General features: G+C 55.1%; 1 protein-coding gene across 2 annotated transcripts in view; it reads right to left on the minus strand.

The window, feature by feature from the left end:
* RPS6KA2 (ribosomal protein S6 kinase A2) overlaps positions 1-18,984 on the minus strand; it is a 348,407-nt gene that overhangs the window by 277,344 nt on the left and 52,079 nt on the right. Inside the window, exons 1-2 of one of the 2 annotated variants that reach the window (XM_042987518.1) lie at positions 17,121-17,247; positions 16,972-17,022 (exon numbers count right to left, since the gene is read on the minus strand). In XM_042987518.1, the coding sequence (XP_042843452.1) occupies positions 16,972-17,022; positions 17,121-17,162 (93 nt within the window). In that variant the 5' untranslated portion in view covers positions 17,163-17,247. Of the gene's footprint in view, positions 1-16,971; positions 17,023-17,120; positions 17,248-18,984 lie in introns of those variants that run through there. The other variant, XM_042987516.1, reaches the window with a different exon arrangement.

Below are 18,984 nucleotides of genomic sequence, written 5' to 3' on the forward strand. Positions count from 1 at the left end.
TAGTTTCGAGGGATAATTTAGAATAAACTGAAAGAAATCTTGAGAGAGAAAGAGGGTTTACACTATGCATTAGATAGTAAAACCGTAAGGAGCCGGTCCCTTCAAAAGACCACACTGGCGGACGGTCTCGAGGGGCTGTTACTTAAAGTCAACTCGAGGATGATCGGTCCGTACTCGGTCCGTGCTCGTGAGGAGGTTCCCACAGAATGATTCCTTTAGAGGAAGGTTCTAGGTCTTGGGGATCCCTGCCTTGGGCGCTCCTGGCCTTCTCAGGCAGAGACAGCCTACGGAGCAGTTACGTGTCACAGCGTGACACGGGTTTGAATCCTGCTGTACCAGCTCCTATATCCCTGCTCACCTGAGGTCTCCCTGCTGCCACCACCCCACGGTTTTGTGTTCGTGGTGGCTCATCTCCTGGTGAAACCTGGACCAGGAGGTTGGACGCTCCTGGCGAGGTTTTACCTACATGGTCACCACGGCCCTGTCCCCAGCCCTTGCAGCGAGTCTTATGCATTCTGCTGGGAGCCCGACACCTTCAGCCCTGACTGTACCTACCTCCTGTGACACGTCGGGGGGGGGGGGGGGAGGCGGGGGGCAGCCTGTTCACCGTGAGCAGCTCGTGCTGTGGGTGAGGTCACCACAGAAGGCAGACACAGGTGCCATTTCCCTTGTAGGTGGCGTTGTTACAAGCTCCTCTCCCCGGGGCCGTGCTGTCCCTGTTGCAGCCCGTGGGTCACCAAGGGCAGAGGGCTGGCTGTCCTGCCGGATCGTGAGCCGGAGAGGGCAGGCCCATCTACCTGGTTCACAGCTGCACCCCCAGGACTCAGCCTGGAGCAGACGCTCCACAAGTATTTATAGAACAGATGAACCATCATCCTTGGGTAGAACAGAGAGATACAGCCATACTTTCCTGGCTTCCCTTCCAAATAAGCCTCTTGCAAAGAAAATTTCAGTCACAACCCCAGAAAACCAATCTCCGTAAAGACCCAATAACACACTTAAAATCGCCGCTGTACTGTCCCACGTAAGCAGCCTTGAATATTAACTGGATGCCGTCTCAGTATTTTCTTTACATTCACAACCTTCACGACAGAAACTGGATCCAACAGTTTCTGCCCATTCTTAAAATACAATGTCACTAATCACACGCACCATCACCAGAAACAAACGTGTGCCGCTGGGGGTGAATATTTTACTAGAAGCAGAGAAATGAAGGACAGGTCTGTGCCTTCACAGATCCGAGAAGGTCAGGGGGTTTTAAGAGCCACAGGATGTCCTTAGGAGTCGCACAGGGACACCAGGCCGGGCCATCCGAAGAACTATGTGTGTGTTCTTTCCTCAGATTCCAGCTGCTTGCATTTTTAACCCGCTGCTCAATTTCTGTGAGGCTTCACTATCATCAATTTCCTTTGAACAGAATTTTTCATTGATAAAATGGGAAGAGAATCAATAAATGGGCAAACGATTAGTGAATTATACTTTCTGCAACCCTCTCTCCTCCTCTTTCCTTGACGTGGGTCATTATTTTCCAGCAACCACTTTTTAATAACAACGTAGTAAATGTTTTGCATTAATGGCCTTTTAAATAACCCTCCATATGAACTGCTTTTAAAAACGCCTGCCTTTGGTCCCCAGGGTGGCTCAGTCGGCCCTGGGGTGACAGGGTGGGGGGTTAGCTGTCAGGACCTGCCCTGGGGTGACCGGGTGGGGGGCTAGCTGTCAGGACCTGCCCTGGGGTGACAGGGTGGGGGGCTAGCTGTCAGGACCTGCCCTGGGGTGACAGGGTGGGGGGCTAGTTGCCAGGACCTGCCCTGGGGTGACAGGGTGGGGGGCTAGCTGTCAGGACCTGCCCTGGGGTGACAGGGTGGGGGGCTAGCTGTCAGGACCTGCCCTGGGGTGACAGGGTGGGGGGCTAGTTGCCAGGACCTGCCCTGGGGTGACTGGGTGGGGGGCTAGTTGCCAGGACCTGCCCTGGGGTGACCAGGTGGGGGGCCAGTTGTCAGGACCTGCCCTGGGGTGACAGGGTGGGGGGCTAGCTGTCAGGACCTGCCCTGGGGTGACCGGGTGGGGGGCTAGCTGTCAGGACCTGCCCTGGGGTGACAGGGTGGGGGACTAGTTGTCAGGACCTACCCTGGGGTGACAGGGTGGGGGACTAGCTGTGAGGACCTGCCCTGGGGTGACCGGGTGGGGGGCTAGTTGTCAGGACCTACCCTGGGGTGACAGGGTGGGGGACTAGCTGTGAGGACCTGCCCTGGGGTGACCGGGTGGGGGGCTAGCTGTCAGGACGTGCCCTGGGGTGACAGGGTGGGGGGCTAGTTGTCAGGACCTACCCTGGGGTGATAGGGTGGGGGGCTAGCTGTCAGGACCTGCCCTGGGGTGACCAGGTGGGGGGCTAGCTGTCAGGACGTGCCCTGGGGTGACCGGGTGGGGGGCTAGTTGCCAGGACCTGCCCTGGGGTGACCGGGTGGGGGGCCAGTTGTCAGGACCTGCCCTGGGGTGACCGGGTGGGGGGCCAGCTGTCAGGACGTGCCCTGGGGTGACCGGGTGGGGGGCTAGCTGTCAGGACGTGCCCTGGGGTGACCGGGTGGGGGGCTAGTTGCCAGGACCTGCCCTGGGGTGACCGGGTGGGGGGCCAGTTGTCAGGACCTGCCCTGGGGTGACCGGGTGGGGGGCTAGCTGTCAGGACGTGCCCTGGGGTGACCGGGTGGGGGGCTAGTTGCCAGGACCTGCCCTGGGGTGACCGGGTGGGGGGCCAGTTGTCAGGACCTGCCCTGGGGTGACCAGGTGGGGGGCTAGCTGTCAGGACCTGCCCTGGGGTGACAGGGTGGGGGGCTAGTTGTCAGGACCTACCCTGGGGTGACAGGGTGGGGGACTAGCTGTGAGGACCTGCCCTGGGGTGACCGGGTGGGGGGCTAGTTGTCAGGACCTACCCTGGGGTGACAGGGTGGGGGACTAGCTGTGAGGACCTGCCCTGGGGTGACCGGGTGGGGGGCTAGCTGTCAGGACGTGCCCTGGGGTGACAGGGTGGGGGGCTAGTTGTCAGGACCTACCCTGGGGTGATAGGGTGGGGGGCTAGCTGTCAGGACCTGCCCTGGGGTGACCAGGTGGGGGGCTAGCTGTCAGGACGTGCCCTGGGGTGACCGGGTGGGGGGCTAGTTGCCAGGACCTGCCCTGGGGTGACCGGGTGGGGGGCCAGTTGTCAGGACCTGCCCTGGGGTGACCGGGTGGGGGGCCAGCTGTCAGGACGTGCCCTGGGGTGACAGGGTGGGGGGCTAGTTGTCAGGACCTACCCTGGGGTGACAGGGTGGGGGACTAGCTGTGAGGACCTGCCCTGGGGTGACCGGGTGGGGGGCTAGCTGTCAGGACGTGCCCTGGGGTGACAGGGTGGGGGGCTAGTTGTCAGGACCTACCCTGGGGTGACAGGGTGGGGGACTAGCTGTGAGGACCTACCCTGGGGTGACAGGTGGGGGACTAGCTGTCAGGACCTGCCCTGGGGTGACAGGGTGGGGGACCAGTGGCCCAGAGCACGAGAGCCCCACAGGGCAGGGTTGGGCGTGGCTCTGGATGGGTTGCTTCCCCATGAAAGGTGCTCTCCGAGTGAGTTGTTCACTGTCTCCAGAAACCGGCTCACCCTGGGAGGAGCAGCGCCCCCAGGGTGAGCCCCCCCACAGGTCAAAGTGTCAAATGAAGACACTGTGAAGATGAAGAATGGTTAAGAGAGGCGGGTGGGGTCACCATCGCGGTTCTCTGGTGGCGGTGCTGACCCCTGACATGTGTGCCCATCGCGATATAAAGGGAAGAGCTCAGAAGGGCCCCAGCTCTGCCCCTCCCTCTCTGGGTGACCTGGCGCATTTCAACTTCTCGGACCCTCAGTCTCCTTGTCTAGAAAATGGAGTCGTGGGCGGTGTGGTTTCTAAGACCCTTTCCGGTGCCCAAATGGTATGAGCCCCTCCTCATCACCTGCAGCACCGAAAAATGCGCATTCCTGTACTTGCCAAGGACCCCAAACTCGGGGCCACTGGATTCTAACAAAATGTACCGATCCGTCCCCAAAGTTACAGAGACGCATCCACGCGTACTTCCAGGTGGCTTCCCGTGTCCCTGCGTGAAGTCAGACCTTCAGAGAGCGGTTCGCCCAGACCGCACAGGGCTGACTTCCGCTTTGTACGGTGGTCTTACCCCCCAGCCTACGACTCGGGGCGTCACCAAAAACATCACTGAGAAACGCCCTGTACTTAACCGAAGGCCACTGTTGGGGATACCGTTCACTGCTTTTCACACGGTGGGCTCGCTAGGAAGGCCTGGGTGGGGGTAGGGGGGGATGTCTCTCTCTGGGCTCAGGGACAAAAAGACATGTTCACCTGAACAACCGGTTTTAGGCTTTTTGTTTGTTTCTTGTGGCTCAGACCCCATGTGTTCTGCTGCTCGGGGAACCAGCAATCTCAGAATCAGGGCCACGGCGTGCCATCTGCAAGCACGCTGTCCCTCGTGACTTCAATTAGGGGACCAACCTCACGCCTCACTTCAGATTCATTTTTCTACCTTAAGTCCTTCACCTCACGCACTTACTTATTTTTTAATCTTATGTTTGGAAACAGTTTTTTAAGTTTATTTATTTATCTTGAGAAAGACAGAGACAGCACCAGTCCGGGAGGGACAGCAAGAGAGGGAGAGAGAGGATCCCAAGCAGGCTCCGCTCTGTCCGGGCAGAGTCCAACACGGGGCTCGATCTCACGAACCGCGAGATCATGACCTGAGCCGAAATCAGGAGTCTGACGCTTAACTGCCTGAGCCACTCAGGCGCCCCCCAGGGGCACAAATTCTACCTTTAGGTCTGTCCATATGTTCCTACAGCGTGAGCACGCCCCTTGCGAGCTTAACACCTCAGTTTTCTTAACCGCCAAAGTAGAAGGAAACAGCTTTCGTTCACCTTATAAAACTACTAAAAACAGTATTTTAGCAGTGGTTGTCAAGTGAAACATAAATTTATCTTTAAAAAATATTTCCATGTATAAAGATCTACAAGTAAACTTATTAACCCCAAATCTACATATAGCAAGCACAGACACATTTTGTCCAATGTAAAAAAAGCTATACGAAGTTAAAGAAAACAGATTTTCTTCAAAAAGTATTGAGGCTCACAAATCCCATACTTATGTTGGTGTGCTGGTGATTTAAAAAAACGAACAAACAAACCTGTAGCTCATAATTCTCTTTTAAAAGAGAGGGGCGCCTGGGTGGCTCAGTCGGTTAGGCGTCCGACTTTGGCTCAGGTCATGATCTCGCGGCATGTGAGTTGGAGCCCGGCGTCGGGCTCTGTGCTGACCGCTCAGAGCCTGGAGCCTGTTTCAGATTCTGTGTCTCCCTCTCTCTCTGACCCTCCCCCGTTCATGCCCTGTCTCTCTCTGTCTCAAAAATAAATAAACGTTAAAAAAAAATTTTTTTTAAAGAGATTCAATACGGGCACCTGGGTGGCCCCGTCAGTTAAGCATCTGACTTCAGCTCAGGTCATGATCTCGCGGTTCCCAGGTTCAAGCCCCGCGTGGGGCTCTGTGCTGTCTCAAGGTTTGTGGGTTCGAGCCCCACTTTGGGCTCTGCACAGACAGCGTGGAGCCGGCTTGGGATTCTCTGTCTCCCTCTCTCTCTGCCCCTGCCCCACTCACGTTCTCTCTTTCCCAAAACTCAATAAACATTTTTAAAAAAGAGATAACAATTCAAAGTAACTTCCCTAACAAATCCAACAGACAGCCTACAGTCAGTCTGCCTGAGCCGGCTTTTTGTAACCTGACACAGCGCACAGGACTGTACGTGTTAGAGTTATCTCACCTACAAGCGGGGACGCGGGGGGGCGGGAGAAGTGGGGAGGGCGTGTCACGGGCCGAGTCTCAGTTTGGGAAGGCGCGAGTGCTCTGGACACATAGTGATGACGGCTGCACTGCAAAGCGAACGCGCGTAATGCCACCGCACGGGACGCCGGAAAACGATTTAAATGGTCAAATTTTATGTTACGTGCGTTTTACGACAGTAGCGCTGTTTTTTAAAAACGAAAAAAAAGAATTTAAGGGCAAACTGCTAAATCCAATTCTCTCCTACAACTTCGCCTTTTCAGCAACGGTTTCAGTAAAGGTCAACTTCGACACGTTCCGTTCCCTTTGCTTCTGACATCGCAGGACGACTGAGCGACGCGGCCTCCGTGATGGTGAAAATACATCCGGGGACGCCAACAGTGTATCCGTTCGGGCTCTAACACCCCCTGGAAAGCCAGGCAAGTGAAAACGGCAACAGTCCGAATGGAGCTGCCGACCTGCTCTCGGTGTCCCCCGTGACCTGCGACACCGGCACGGGCGCGCGTCGCGAGGCGCGGAATCTCACTCTGCCCCACGGAACAGCTTGGAGCTTGGGGCTCGCTGCCCAACATCTAGGACAGCAGTGATTTCCCGGCAGCAAATTAAAACCGTGGCGACCTCCCCCGGGATTCCCAGCCGAGGGCGAGGTCCCCCCGCCCACTTACCTTCCTGAGAAACAGTTTCTGCAGTTTCCTGTGCGGCAGCCTGATCATCGTCCTCTCTGCCCCAAGCCCGGGGGACCGGTCCCGCAGGGCGAGCCAGCCATCCCTCCAGCCCCCCCTGCAGGCTCCGGCCTCCGCCTCGCCCCTGCCCGCCAGCGGCACAGACCCCAGCGGGGGGCGGGAGCACCCACGTCCTCCGCCCAAGCGCTGCGGCGGGCGGGCCGTGAGGCGCGAGGCTCTGGCGGAGATAAACCTGAACCTGGCGGGCTCCCAGGCGACAGGAGAGAGCGGAGAAGCAGCGCCTGGAGGCCGTCCATGTCTCCGAGCCCAGGCGCGCGGGCCCGCTCCGCTGAGTCCTGCCAGCCGTCAACACCACGTGCTTCACCAGCAACGAGTCGGCTGTTCCAGGCTGTCGGACTCCCGGCAGGGGTCGGCCGGAGGCCCCTCCCCCAGCCCTCCTGCCAAGGCCGGAGCGCCGTCACACCAGGAGGGGACTCGGGAGGAGGGCGGGAAACACGCTCGCTTATGTCTCGGGTGGCACTCGGTGAACAAACGGACACCGACGAGGCAAGGACCGCCCTGTCCGCGGTCTGAGTCCCTTGAGGAACGCCTCCACCGCGCGCACCCACACACATGCACGCCGACACCTGTGCGTGCACGCGTGCACCCGCATGCACAGACGCTTCTGCACACACACCTCGATGCTTGTGCTTGCACACGTGCACACACAGCAACACTTGTGCGTGTACACGCATACACACTCACACATCGGCACTGGTGCGTGCACATGTACGCACGCAATTGACACTTGTGTATGTGCACGTGGCACACACACGTCGACGCTTACACACTGCACGCACACGGACCCTTGTGCATGCACACACGTATGCACACACCCACATCGATGGTTGTCCTTGCACACGCCAACACGTGTGTGTGCACATGCACACATCCACATCAACACTTATGCGTGCACATGTACACACACATCAACACTTGTGCGTGTGCGTGTATATGCAAGCACATCAACACTTGTGCGTGTACACGCATACACACTCACACAACGGCACTTGTGCGTGCACATGTACGCACACAATTGACACTTGTGTATGTGCACGTGGCACACACGTCGACGCTTGCACACATGCACGCACACGGACACTTGTGCATGCACACACCCACATCGATGGTTGTCCTTGCACACACATGCACACGCCAACACTTGGGCGTGTGCACATGCACACATCCATATCAACGCTTATGCGTACACATGTACACACACATCAACACTTGTGCGTGTGTGTGTATACACAAGCACATCAACACTTGTGTGTGCACATGTGCACACACATGCACACTGCCACTTGTCACACATGGACATTTGTGCTTGCACACGTGCACACACATCAACACTTGTGCATGTGCACACACGTACTGACACTTGCGTGTGCACGCACTTGCACGTGCTGGCACTTGTACACACACGTGTGCGCCGACTTTCTGTCTTCAAGTACACACTACTGCAGGCTACCTTGGAGTACAGCCTGCCTGGGCAACAACAAAGTCTGCTTTGCCCTCCTGGGGAAAACGGAGCACCCTCACCTCCCGAGAACAGGCAGCCCTTTCTGGCTGTCCCTCCCCGCGACCCTGGTCTTGGCCACGGCTGAGCATGCAACCTGTGTGCACGGAGTGAGGTCAGGGTCAGACCTGTGAGGACACTGGGTGAGACTTCTGGGAGTTTCTAAAGCTTCCTGTAGGTACCTAAATGGGCCCCTCCTCTGAAGGCCTAAAGCCGCAGTATGGAAAAGGTGCCAGCCGACCATCAGCTTCTAGGTGACAGATACAACAGAAGTCACCGTCACGGAAGTGGCTGTGGAAATGCACTGCTATAAAAATGTAGGGCCTGGGAAGAAGGCATCAAAGACAAAAAGGAAACTGAAGACAAAATGGACAGAACCTGCCCTGATTCAGGGCGGGACACATGACAGGTGGCGGCACAGGACAGCAGTGGCCGGTCCGTCCCTTCCTTATACCACAATCTTGAAGGATACGTCTTTTCCAAATGAAAGTAGTTGTACGACTGTCCGTTTTGTTGTAACCAAACCCCTTTCCATGCATTCTGCGGTCTCCAGACCACAAATACCGTATGTTCTTTCCCCCAGGAGTCAGAACCAATTAGCACACATTTATCCAGGTAAATGTCCTGTTTGCAAGGGTGCATGTGCGCGCACACACACACACACACACACACACACACACACACCTCAGAAGACACGTAGAAAGCTTTGGAAAGACTAATTACCAGGTTAGCCATTCCGAGGGGCATTCTAAGGCAGAATTTGTATTAATCATACTTCTTATTAAAAAGACTTTGTTAGGTGGGGGCGCCTGGGTGGCTCAGTCGGTTAAGCGTCCGACTTCGGCTCAGGTCACGATCTCACGGTTCGTGGGTTCGAGCCCCACGTCGGGCTCTGTGCTGACAGCTCGGAGCCTGGAGCCTGCTTCGGATTCTGCGTCTCCCTCTCTCTCAGCCCCTTCCACCACTTGCACTGGGTCTCCATCTCTTTCTCTCTCAAAAATAAATAAACCTAAAAAAAAATCTTTTAAACGCATGGTTTGTTCACAGGCTGAATTATGTCAGTAGAGAAAGATGCCCCCTTTAAAAAATCTATTGCTTTTTGCTACTGAAAGCTGGCAAAAAATACTAACATAGGGGAAGTGACAGAAACGAGTGTTCTCCCTGTTCACAACAAATTTCTTATCTCTTAGTTTGCCTGGGTCCAGACAGTCTCCGCACGTTTCAGTCTTGAATTCTCAAACCACCGGGAGCTTAAGAAACATTCTGGTGCCATTCCTTTCCCCTAAAATTAATCCACATCTCACCCTTTTGAAAGCTCTGGATCTGAAAGTCTATATGCAGCTTTTCACAGACAGAAGCCGTCATTCTGGGAACAGCCTCCACCGCCACGGAGGACGCAGCTCACACCGCAGACGGACCCGCAGCCCAGTCCCGTCCCGCAGGCGGCTCTGCAGGGGCTTTGAGAACGTGGCAGCTGCAAGCCCTACTCCACGGCACTTCTGAGTCGAAGGAGGACAATACCAAGCACGTTCCTTAAAACCCGGGCTCCAGTGGTCCTGCCTGGACACTTCAATTATGTCGACAGTCCTTCACTCTGGCAAAAGAATATCTTATCCAGGCTTGACGGGAACTGAGAATTTTCTACTGAGTTTGTGTCTGGCGGAGGGAGGGTCGTTAAGGTTGCAGTGTTATCACAAACGCAGGAGAATTAACCGTTTATGTTCTCTGTCTGTAACCCACGCAGCCCCTTGAGAGGGAAGCTTATGTCACGTGGGGGCTGTTCGCAGCGTAGTTGACATCAGCGTCGCCTGGGGTCGTGGCTCTTCGGAGGAGAGCGGGCTTGTCTGGAGCCACAAACATTTTCTTTATTTTCCACGCGGAATAAAATTAAAGGCCTCCGCATCCACTTCTAAGGGAGGATCTATCTGGTCTTCCATAAAAGAAGGAATCCCAAGAGACAGACAATAAGCGACTCGGCAAAATCAGAAAGAAGTTCGGCAGAGCTCCCGGCGGGCTTGTCCGCGTGGAGATGCCCGGCCTGGTCCGGCCGCGGACCGTGAGGGGGCACGAGGGTCACCGCCTTTCCCCGGGCCCAGGGGACCGCACGCCACAGAAAACATGGAAAGAGCTCAGCCGAAAATGTCATCTTTTCTGGGGGGTGCCTGGGTGGCTCAGCTGCTCAAGCGTCTTGATTTCAGCTCAGGGCGTGATCTACAATTCGTGAGTTCGAGCCCCGCGTCTGGCTGTGTGCTGACAGTGAGGAGGCTGCTTGGGATTGTGTCTCTCCCTCTACCCCTCCCCCGCTCGCATGTGTGTGCGCTCTCTCTCTCTCTCTCTCTCTCTCCCTCTCTGAAAATGTTTTTTTAAATGTCATCTTTTCTGCACCACACATTTTGCCCGAATCACTCGAAACAGCGTGCTCTCCGACACTCTCTGTCTTCACCTGGTGGCAGTGTGGGTGAGCACAGAAGCCGCAGGGCGGGAAGAATGGGGAATCGAGCGTCTGGATGATCCTGTCCTAAAATCACCAGGCTCGTGACAGGATTCTGAGTTGTCCTAACAACTCAAACTCCCAGAAGGGTGAAAAAGTAGTTATCGAAGGCTCAGTGCTTTTGAAAATGCATTAGCAAAACAGATCGGGTCTCTGGTCCCCAGCTAAACAGCAGTCGTGGTAAATCTAGGGATTTGAGATGCAGCCCTTTCCTTCTTAATGGAATTTAATTGCAGGTATATGTAAGCACGTGAACTCAATGTTGTCATGGAGACTGTGGCAAGAGATTGCCTTCTATTTTATGCCATGGGAAATCTCCATGACAATCCCGGCTTATTCACGTCCCAAATACTTTTTCAAAGACATTATTTTGAAAAATAACGGCTCCCGCCATTGATTGGCCGCTGCTTTAAAGGGATAGTTGTTGCTGTCACACTGGGCATCCAACCCTGAGCCACAGAACTAGGGTGTTTGCACAATTAGGCCCAAGAAACGCACCAGCGGATCACAATGGGACAGAGAGGGAAGGAGAGGAGGCTAAACCCAGGAAGCTAAACCCGGGAGGTTTAGCGCTCAACCAGCAGGTGCACGGGTCAGGATGGGAAGCACTCCGCCGTGTGGGGGCCGGCTCCCCAAGCACGGGAGCTGAAGCACCAGTGATTCTCTGCAAAATGGAAAGGAATTCAACACGAATGGGCAGCTTCTACTAACGTGAGGGGAAGTGCTTGTAAAAGGAATCTGGTGGGGCGCACCTGGCTGGCTCAGTCGGTTGAGCATCTGACCCTTGATTTCAGCTCAGGTCGTGATCCCAGGGTCTTGGGATCAAGTCGCGAGTTAGGTAGGCTCCTCACTGAGGGTAGAGCCTGCTTGCGATTCTCTCTCTCTCTCTCTCTCTCTCTCTCTCTCTCTCTCTCTCTCTGCCTCTCCCCTACTCACACACACACTCTCTCTCTCTCAAATAAAAAAATTTTAAAAAATTTTTGCAAAGGGAATCTGGAGACCAACAGCAATGAATATATCTTCACCGTATCAACGTATAAAATACTTATTATGTGTGCACGTCCATAGATGTCTAAACATGTATGAGAGAAAAACAAAGTACGTGAAGGCTCTGACCATTTATCTCGATTTCAATTGCATCCAGTCCGCAGACGCCCAGCAGGCAACGCGGTCTCACCAAGGTCACGTTTGCCAAGTAGCTAAGTGGGGAGAGGGTGGGACTACGTGCCAGGCACGGGCTTCCAGTCTGGTCCTTTCTGAACCCCACGGCACTGCCACGCTGCTGGCCGACACAGGGGGTGCAGGGAATGGTGTGAAGAACGGTCGCTGTGCACTGAGGAAGGAAAATGCCCAGAAGGAAAAACATCCAGAAGAATCACAGTGTTCCACGAACACTGTGCATCTCGAGAAAGGAATGCGGACACCTCAGCTGGAAACACCCGTAGAAGCAACTGTGGGTGTTGACGGTGGAAGGACATAAAATCTGCAGACTACAGGGGACCCTGGGTGCCTCAGTCGGTTGAGCGTCCAACTTCGGCTCAGGTCATGATCTCACGGTGTGTGAGTTCAAGTCCCGCCTCGGGCTCTGTGCTGATGGCTCGGAGCCTGGAGCCTGCTTCCGATTCTGTGTCTCCCTCTCTCTCTGCCCCTCCCCTGCTCATGCTCTGTCTCTCTCTGTCTCAAAAATAAATATTTAAAAAAAATTTTTAAAAATCTGTAGACTCCAACATCGTGTTTCTGAAGCAGGGAACCATGGGTGGGAGCAGCTCAGTGCCACCAGGGCTGCTGCCCCCCCGGAACCCCCTCCCCCGCCCCCACATGGCTGGGCTCCATCAAGCAGTGGGTCCTACGTGAGTCTCCAGCCAGGAGCTCACCAACAGCGTCCCCCCAGCTGCTCCCACCTCTGATGCTTTTAATAACACTAGTGTTTTTTGGTTTGTTTTTTTTTTTTTAAGTTTATTTATTTATTTTTGAAAGAGAGACAGAGTATGAGCAGAGGAGGGGCAGAGAGAGAGAGAGAGGGAGGGAGACACAGAATCCAAAGCAGGCTCCAGGCTCCGAGCTGTCAGCCCAGAGCCCGACACGGGGCTCGAACTCACACACTGTGAGATCATGACCTGAGCGGAAATCAAGAGTCAGATGCGCTACGGAGGGAGCCACCCGGGTGCCCCAACACCCCTAATGTTGCTACAGCGGGGTCCCAGGGCGCATTTACAGCTCCTGGGCAGGCACGGTGCACGTCAGCGGGTAGTCCTAAATAAGCTGACCCCTAATAAAACATGAGAGCCTCATTTAACCTCCAGTGAATCATAAAAGACAGTCATAATTGCCTATAGTGCTTTTTCTTTCTCCCCCAAGACCACAATTTAGAGAAGGCTGGCCTACACTGGAGCAGAGGGGGTGAGGTGTCGAGCTGGCGTGTAGAAAAGGACATAAAGAGCATCCGCTTGTCTGAAAGGCCGAGCCGCACCCTGTAGCTGCAGGACTGAGCAAATCGCGTCATTTCTGACTTCCTTCCCCCGTCTGTGAAGTGCGCTATCGGTGAAGGAACAGTCGCCTCGGGAAGGTGGCCGGGGCGACGGCAGGTTGTCGGTGCTGACCCGTAAGCGAGGAGCTCGTGTTGGGTGTGCCTGGCTTGGCCATGACATTGCTCTCAGCACCTGCTGCCACAGAGGGCCTCCTACCTCTCCGGGTTCACGAAGGTCAGTGTCTTTTTTCTAATTTGCTTAATGTTTATTTTTGTGAGAGAGAGAGAGAGAGAGGGGGAGAGAGAGAGACAGAGACAGAGCATGAGCAGGGCAGGGGCAGACAGAGAGGGAGACACAAAATCCAAAGCAGCTCCAGGCTCCAAGCTGTCAGCACAGAGCCCGACGCGGGGCTCGAACCCATAGACCACGAGATCATGACCTGAGCCAAAGTTGGACGCTCAACCAACTGAGCCACCCAGGCACCCCTACATTTATTTATATTTGATAGACAGAGCCAGAGCAGGAGCGGGGCAGGGTCACACAGAGGGAGACACAGAATCCGAAGCAGGCTCCAGGCTCCGAGCTGTCAGCACAGAGCCCGACGCGGGGTTCGAACTCACCAACCGCGAGATCACAGCATGAGCTGAAGTCAGACGCTTAACCGACTGAGCCACCCAGGCGCCCCAACGGAGGTGAGTGTACAGGAGGAAGCCACAAGACAAGTTACAAATTCAAACAGAAAGACCCCTTCGAGTTGCTTGGATACATAGTTACGTCCACGTCTCTTAACGCTGCATTAGTAAACTGCAAATCACTTGTCAGCTGCCCGAGCCACGCAGGCGCCCCTCTCCTTGTTATAAAATCAAACACATAAAGAGGGAGAAGAAATTCAGTTAGCTGCTGAACCGACGGCCCCTGCAGGTTTAGCGGGAACACGCCGCTGTCTGCCGTATCCGCAGCTTCCACAAGGCACCTTGTAAAATAATCCCATTTCTCATCAGGGCGCTGCGAGCACCTGCTTACGCCCCAGCAGCCAAAACGCACCAGGATTTCAGACAGGAGACCCTGCAATCCTCTCTCGTGGTGAACAGTCTGCTGAACACAGACCTGCAGAGAAGCGGGGAGAAGGGGGGAAAGACACGAAGGGAAACGCTTCGCGCACCGCTCTCACTGCCTTTTCCAGATCCGGAATGCTCCCAGGTGACGCTTCGTGAGGTTGGATTCGTGTGCGTTCATTCTGAGCATAAGAGGGGCCTCCTACCGGGGCGCCCGGGAGGCTCAGTCGGCTGGGCGTCCGACTCTTGATGTCGGCTCAGGTCGTGGACCTCACGGTTTGTGGGATCGAGCCCCGCGCGTGGCTGCTTGCTAAGCACAGAGCCTGCTTGAGATTCTCTCTCTCCCTCCGCCCCTCTCCCCTGCTCACTCTCTCTAAAATAATAAAACAAATAAAAAGTTTAAAAAAAGAAAGAAGGGACCCCTGCCCATCAACCCAAGGCGACTCGGAAAACATGGCCAAGTGCTAGGGGGGTCAGGGTCAGGCTGGCCACCGGCTTCTGCAACTGCTTCCGGGCCCCTCCCAGAGCCTCGACCCAAATACGGTCAGAAAACAAGGTCCCCACAGAGATGGTTCTTCTTGGAAATCCTTCTACCTCTGACCATGGCTCTTACCGTAACAGGCGTGTGGGACTGGTCACTGGGGATGATTCACGAGTGACGCCCACGCCCACCAGACACAGTCTTGTCCACTTGCCTACGTCCATCTCTGCGGCCAAGAGACGAGGACCACAGGCAGCGTGGAAACTCCTCGCTCCTGCTGCCCAGGGCCGGTCCGAGGGCGGAGAGGACAGGCAGAACGACGAAACTTTGTCTTCCCAGGAGACACGGTTCCTCACCGACCGTAGAAAGCCGAGTAGAGCTCGGACAACCACCACCGGTTGGAGCTGAACCATTTTTTTCTTGATCAGATCATAAGCAAGACTGAAAACCGGTTATGAGGAAAGCACAGCAGGGCCGCCCCTCCCACTACAACACGCTCACCCCCGAGCTTACTCACATTAGGAGGCAACGCGAAATAGTATTCAGGCACCTGTCTAGCCCCTTAACTAAAGTAACCAGAACACCTTGAGATGTTACAGGACCCTAAATCAGTTATCACCAACCTTCAATGCTACGGACACCATTTTTGTGTCTGATGAGGAAGATCTAATTCACACAAGAAAATGGCAGAGAGGAACTTTTCTTCAACCAAGTTCTTAGCGTTGAGCTATTCATAAAACATTAGATGGACACGGGAGTACCACGAGTATGTAAAAGGTACAATGTGCGGTTCGGTGGAAAGCTTTGTTCGCATGGATGTCAGCCATCAAATGCAAGACTGACCGTTCACACAAGTGGCTTCTTCGCATCCGGGAATACAGGCTCCAGGGATCGGCCGGGACTCCGTATTGCCCCACGGGACTCGCGGACCCACGGAGGAGGTGCTGAGACGCCCATCGCTTCTCTGTGCTGCTCCCGAGATGCACAGCAAGCAGGACAGCCCCTACCCCAACAAGGCTGGTGACGTAGGGCCCCCAGAAAGCTGCCAGATGCTTAGTAGGGTTTTTAAGTGTGTATTTTGTGTTTTTGCATTTTTTTTTTAATGTTTATTTTTGAGACAGAGCGAGCGAGCATGAGCAGGGGAGGGACAGAGAGAGAAAGAGACAGAAGATCTGAAGCAGGCTCTGTACTAACAGCAGAGAGCCTGATCTGGGGCTCGAACTCACAAACCGCGAGATCATGACCTGAGCCGAAGCTGGACGCTCAAACAACTGAGTCACTGAGGCGCCCCCATGTGTATTTTGTTTAGTATGAACCAGATATAGCCTGATGTAATCACATACTTTAACTAAACCTGAGCAAAACCCAGGGTTTTGGGGTTTTTTTTATGTTTATTTATTTACCTTTGAGAGAGAGAGAGAGAGAGAGAGAGAGAGAGAGAGAGAGAATCCCAAGCAAGCTCCATGCCAACAGCACAGAGTCCAACGTGGGGCTCGAACCCACGAACTGTGAGCTCACGACCTGAGCCGAAATCAAGAGCTGGACACTTAACCGACAGAGCCACCCAGGCGCCCCAAAACCCAGGTCTCAAATGACCCGTCTGACACCTGTGGGGACAGGCCCACCGCACCTGCCATGCCTGCCGTGAATATTTAGCCCGACAAACAGAGACGCCATCACGTCACCTGAACGGGTGGCCATTCCTGCTTGGTGGCATCGTGGGAGTCAGGAGAAGAAAACACCCATCAGCCCACCTCATAAAACTTCTTATTTATAACGTTACCGTTCAACCCACACCGCTGCTTGGAATATTGAGGGAAATCTACCTTCGCCCAAAGGGGCCCGTTTTAGGACTAATCCCTCGAAAAGCTCCAGGGTGAGAGCCCGAGCCCCGCACGTGGCCCGTAGGCTCCTGGAGCTGGCTGGCCACCGACCCCGCAGGCAGACGGCACGGGGCCAGCCCCCCACCCCAACTTGACCTGCCTCGAGGTCTCCCTTCGCCGTCGTGACTCTCGCTTATTTTGAAGGCACGCAGTAGAGTTTTCAAAGGTACAACGCATGGTGTCCCCGGAGACCCCCAAGTTCAGAACAACACGCGCTGGCTTCGCAGACAGCAGAACGCTCCCAGCTGAGCGCACGAGGCAGACCCCGGCTGCAAGGACGCATTACTGCGCAGCGCAGGGCGCACCTGCCCCTCACCCACGACGGCAGGTGACGGCAGCTTCGGGGTGCGGGGTCCCCGTTTCCCCAGGCACGCGGCCGGCCCTCCCCCACTCCGGGGGGCTCACCACCAGCCAAGAAGCCGAAAGGGAGCCTCCCGCCCCGCCCTCTTCTAAGAACGAACCTTGCATCCTATCCTGGAGGAAGAAAACAAGCCAGCATTTCTTACCTCTAGTGACGCGGCCGGCTTGGTCCCAGGCAAGGCGGAGTCACATTTGCCCTGTGGAGGCAGAAAAGTGGAGAAAAGAGTCCTTTAAGTCACAGGATGTCACTCACGGGAGCAGGGCTGCCGCTGAGCACAGTTACGCGGACACTCACCGCGCCCGGGAGCTTTTTGCTTCGAAACATTAATCTCCACATGACTTTGAATAATGTGAAGACGCTCTCGAGCCCTCAGGAAGCCTTGCAGTCCACACCGAAAGAGGGGAACTTACACGCTTTTGTGAAACTTTTACCCTTCAGCCAAAGGAAGTGATGACGCTTCTATTACCAACCTCAAAACTCAACCAAAAGAACCAAAGAAACAAAACCAGTTACTTGTTTCGTCTCCAGATGCATCGTATTTAACTACCACAGTTGCCCCTAACGGAACTGGACAAATGTTTGGTTTTGTTTGAAATGATTATTTATTTTTAAGAGAGAGAGAGAGAGAGAGAGAGAGAGAGAGAGAGGCAGGGAGGCGCCTGTGTGGCTCAGTCAAAGTGTCCGACTTCGGCTCAGGTCATGATCTCACGGTTCATGAGTTCGAGCCCCGCGTCGGGCTCTGTGCCGACAGTTCAGAGCCTGGAGCCTGCTTGGGATTCTGTGTGTGTGTGTGTGTGTGTGTGTGTGTGTGTGTGTGTCCTCCTTCCCTACTGAGCTCTGTCTCTCTGTCTCAAAAACAAATAAAATAAAATTTAAAAAAAGAGAGAGAGAGAAAAGCAGGGGAGGGGCAGAGAGAGAATCCAAAGCAGGATTCACTGTCAGCACAGAGCCTGATGCAGGGCTCAAACTCACGAATGTGAGATCATGACCTGAGCCAAATCAAGAGTCAGAGGCTTAACTGACTGAGCCTGCCAGGCGCCCCTGGACAAACGTTTTGAGGTGACCTGTCCGCTCTGCATTCTATGAAGACAGTCATTCCGGGCTCTGGGGCAGGAAGGCCCTTCGTCTGTGAACACACTCCAAAAGAACTACTGAAAACCCAGACTTGCTCAGTCGTGGCGTTCAAGCCCAGGAACAGACACATCCGGGCCTCCCCTCCTCTTCCCAAGCCTCTCTTTGGCTGGAGTAAAATCCCGAAATTGCCTGAAGAGTTTACTTAGCGACACGTTTTAGGATCTTGAGACCAGAAACCAAGGCTGGTCTCTTCTCCGTCCGCCCCTTGCCGCAGGGGCTCAGTGTCCATTCTGTTTCATCCTTCCCCGTTTCCCTTCTGTTCTCTGCTCCTTGGCTCCTACCCGCTGAGAAGTAAGAGACGAAGAAGGAAACCAAACTTCAAATTAGTCTCTTGCGCCCCTCGCTAGTAATTGGGGGTCAAGGGTCAGAAGAAAGAGCTGGGAGAACGCTCCCACGGCGCCGACCGCAGAAAGGCCTCGGATTCCGCCGCCAGAGAGGTCTGCACTCCTGGGTAGCGCACCCCAACCCCAACCTGCACCGCCCCATCTCCCGACACAACCTACAAACGGCAGTGTTATCAGTGACACCTTTCATTTCTGGTTCTCGACATTCAGTGCCTGTTAGAAACATCCGGAGCTTTACAAACTCCCAGACCCAGCAATCAGAAGGGCAGGGACCGTCCGGGCATTTCAGTATTTATAGTGCTTCCCAGGCGACACTCGTGTGCCGTCCAGGTTGAGAATGCTTGCTGTCCTCCTTGTCCCTGTCCCGTGTCCCCTGGCTGGACGGTCAGTATTAAACAGCACGAACACGGGCTCTGCTCCCTGCACACCGGCTGGCACTGCACAGGGCGCGTAGAGCAAACACCTGAGGGTCTTGTCCCCAGCAGCCCGCCTCAGTCTTTCTACGGGGAACGAATTCTGGAAGCCCAGGAGACAGCGTCCCTGCCGTGATCAGCCATCACCGTGCACAGGGACGTGACCCGGGTCTGGTCACTCTCCGGGCACAGTGTCCTCTCAGAGGTGGGCATGTGAGGCCTGCCCACGGCTCCGGCCCTCTCTGTCCTGGGGGCCAGCTTTGCAGA

This window comes from Panthera tigris, chromosome B2 (genome assembly GCF_018350195.1).
Source record: "Panthera tigris isolate Pti1 chromosome B2, P.tigris_Pti1_mat1.1, whole genome shotgun sequence".
Classification (NCBI taxonomy): domain Eukaryota; kingdom Metazoa; phylum Chordata; class Mammalia; order Carnivora; family Felidae; genus Panthera; species Panthera tigris.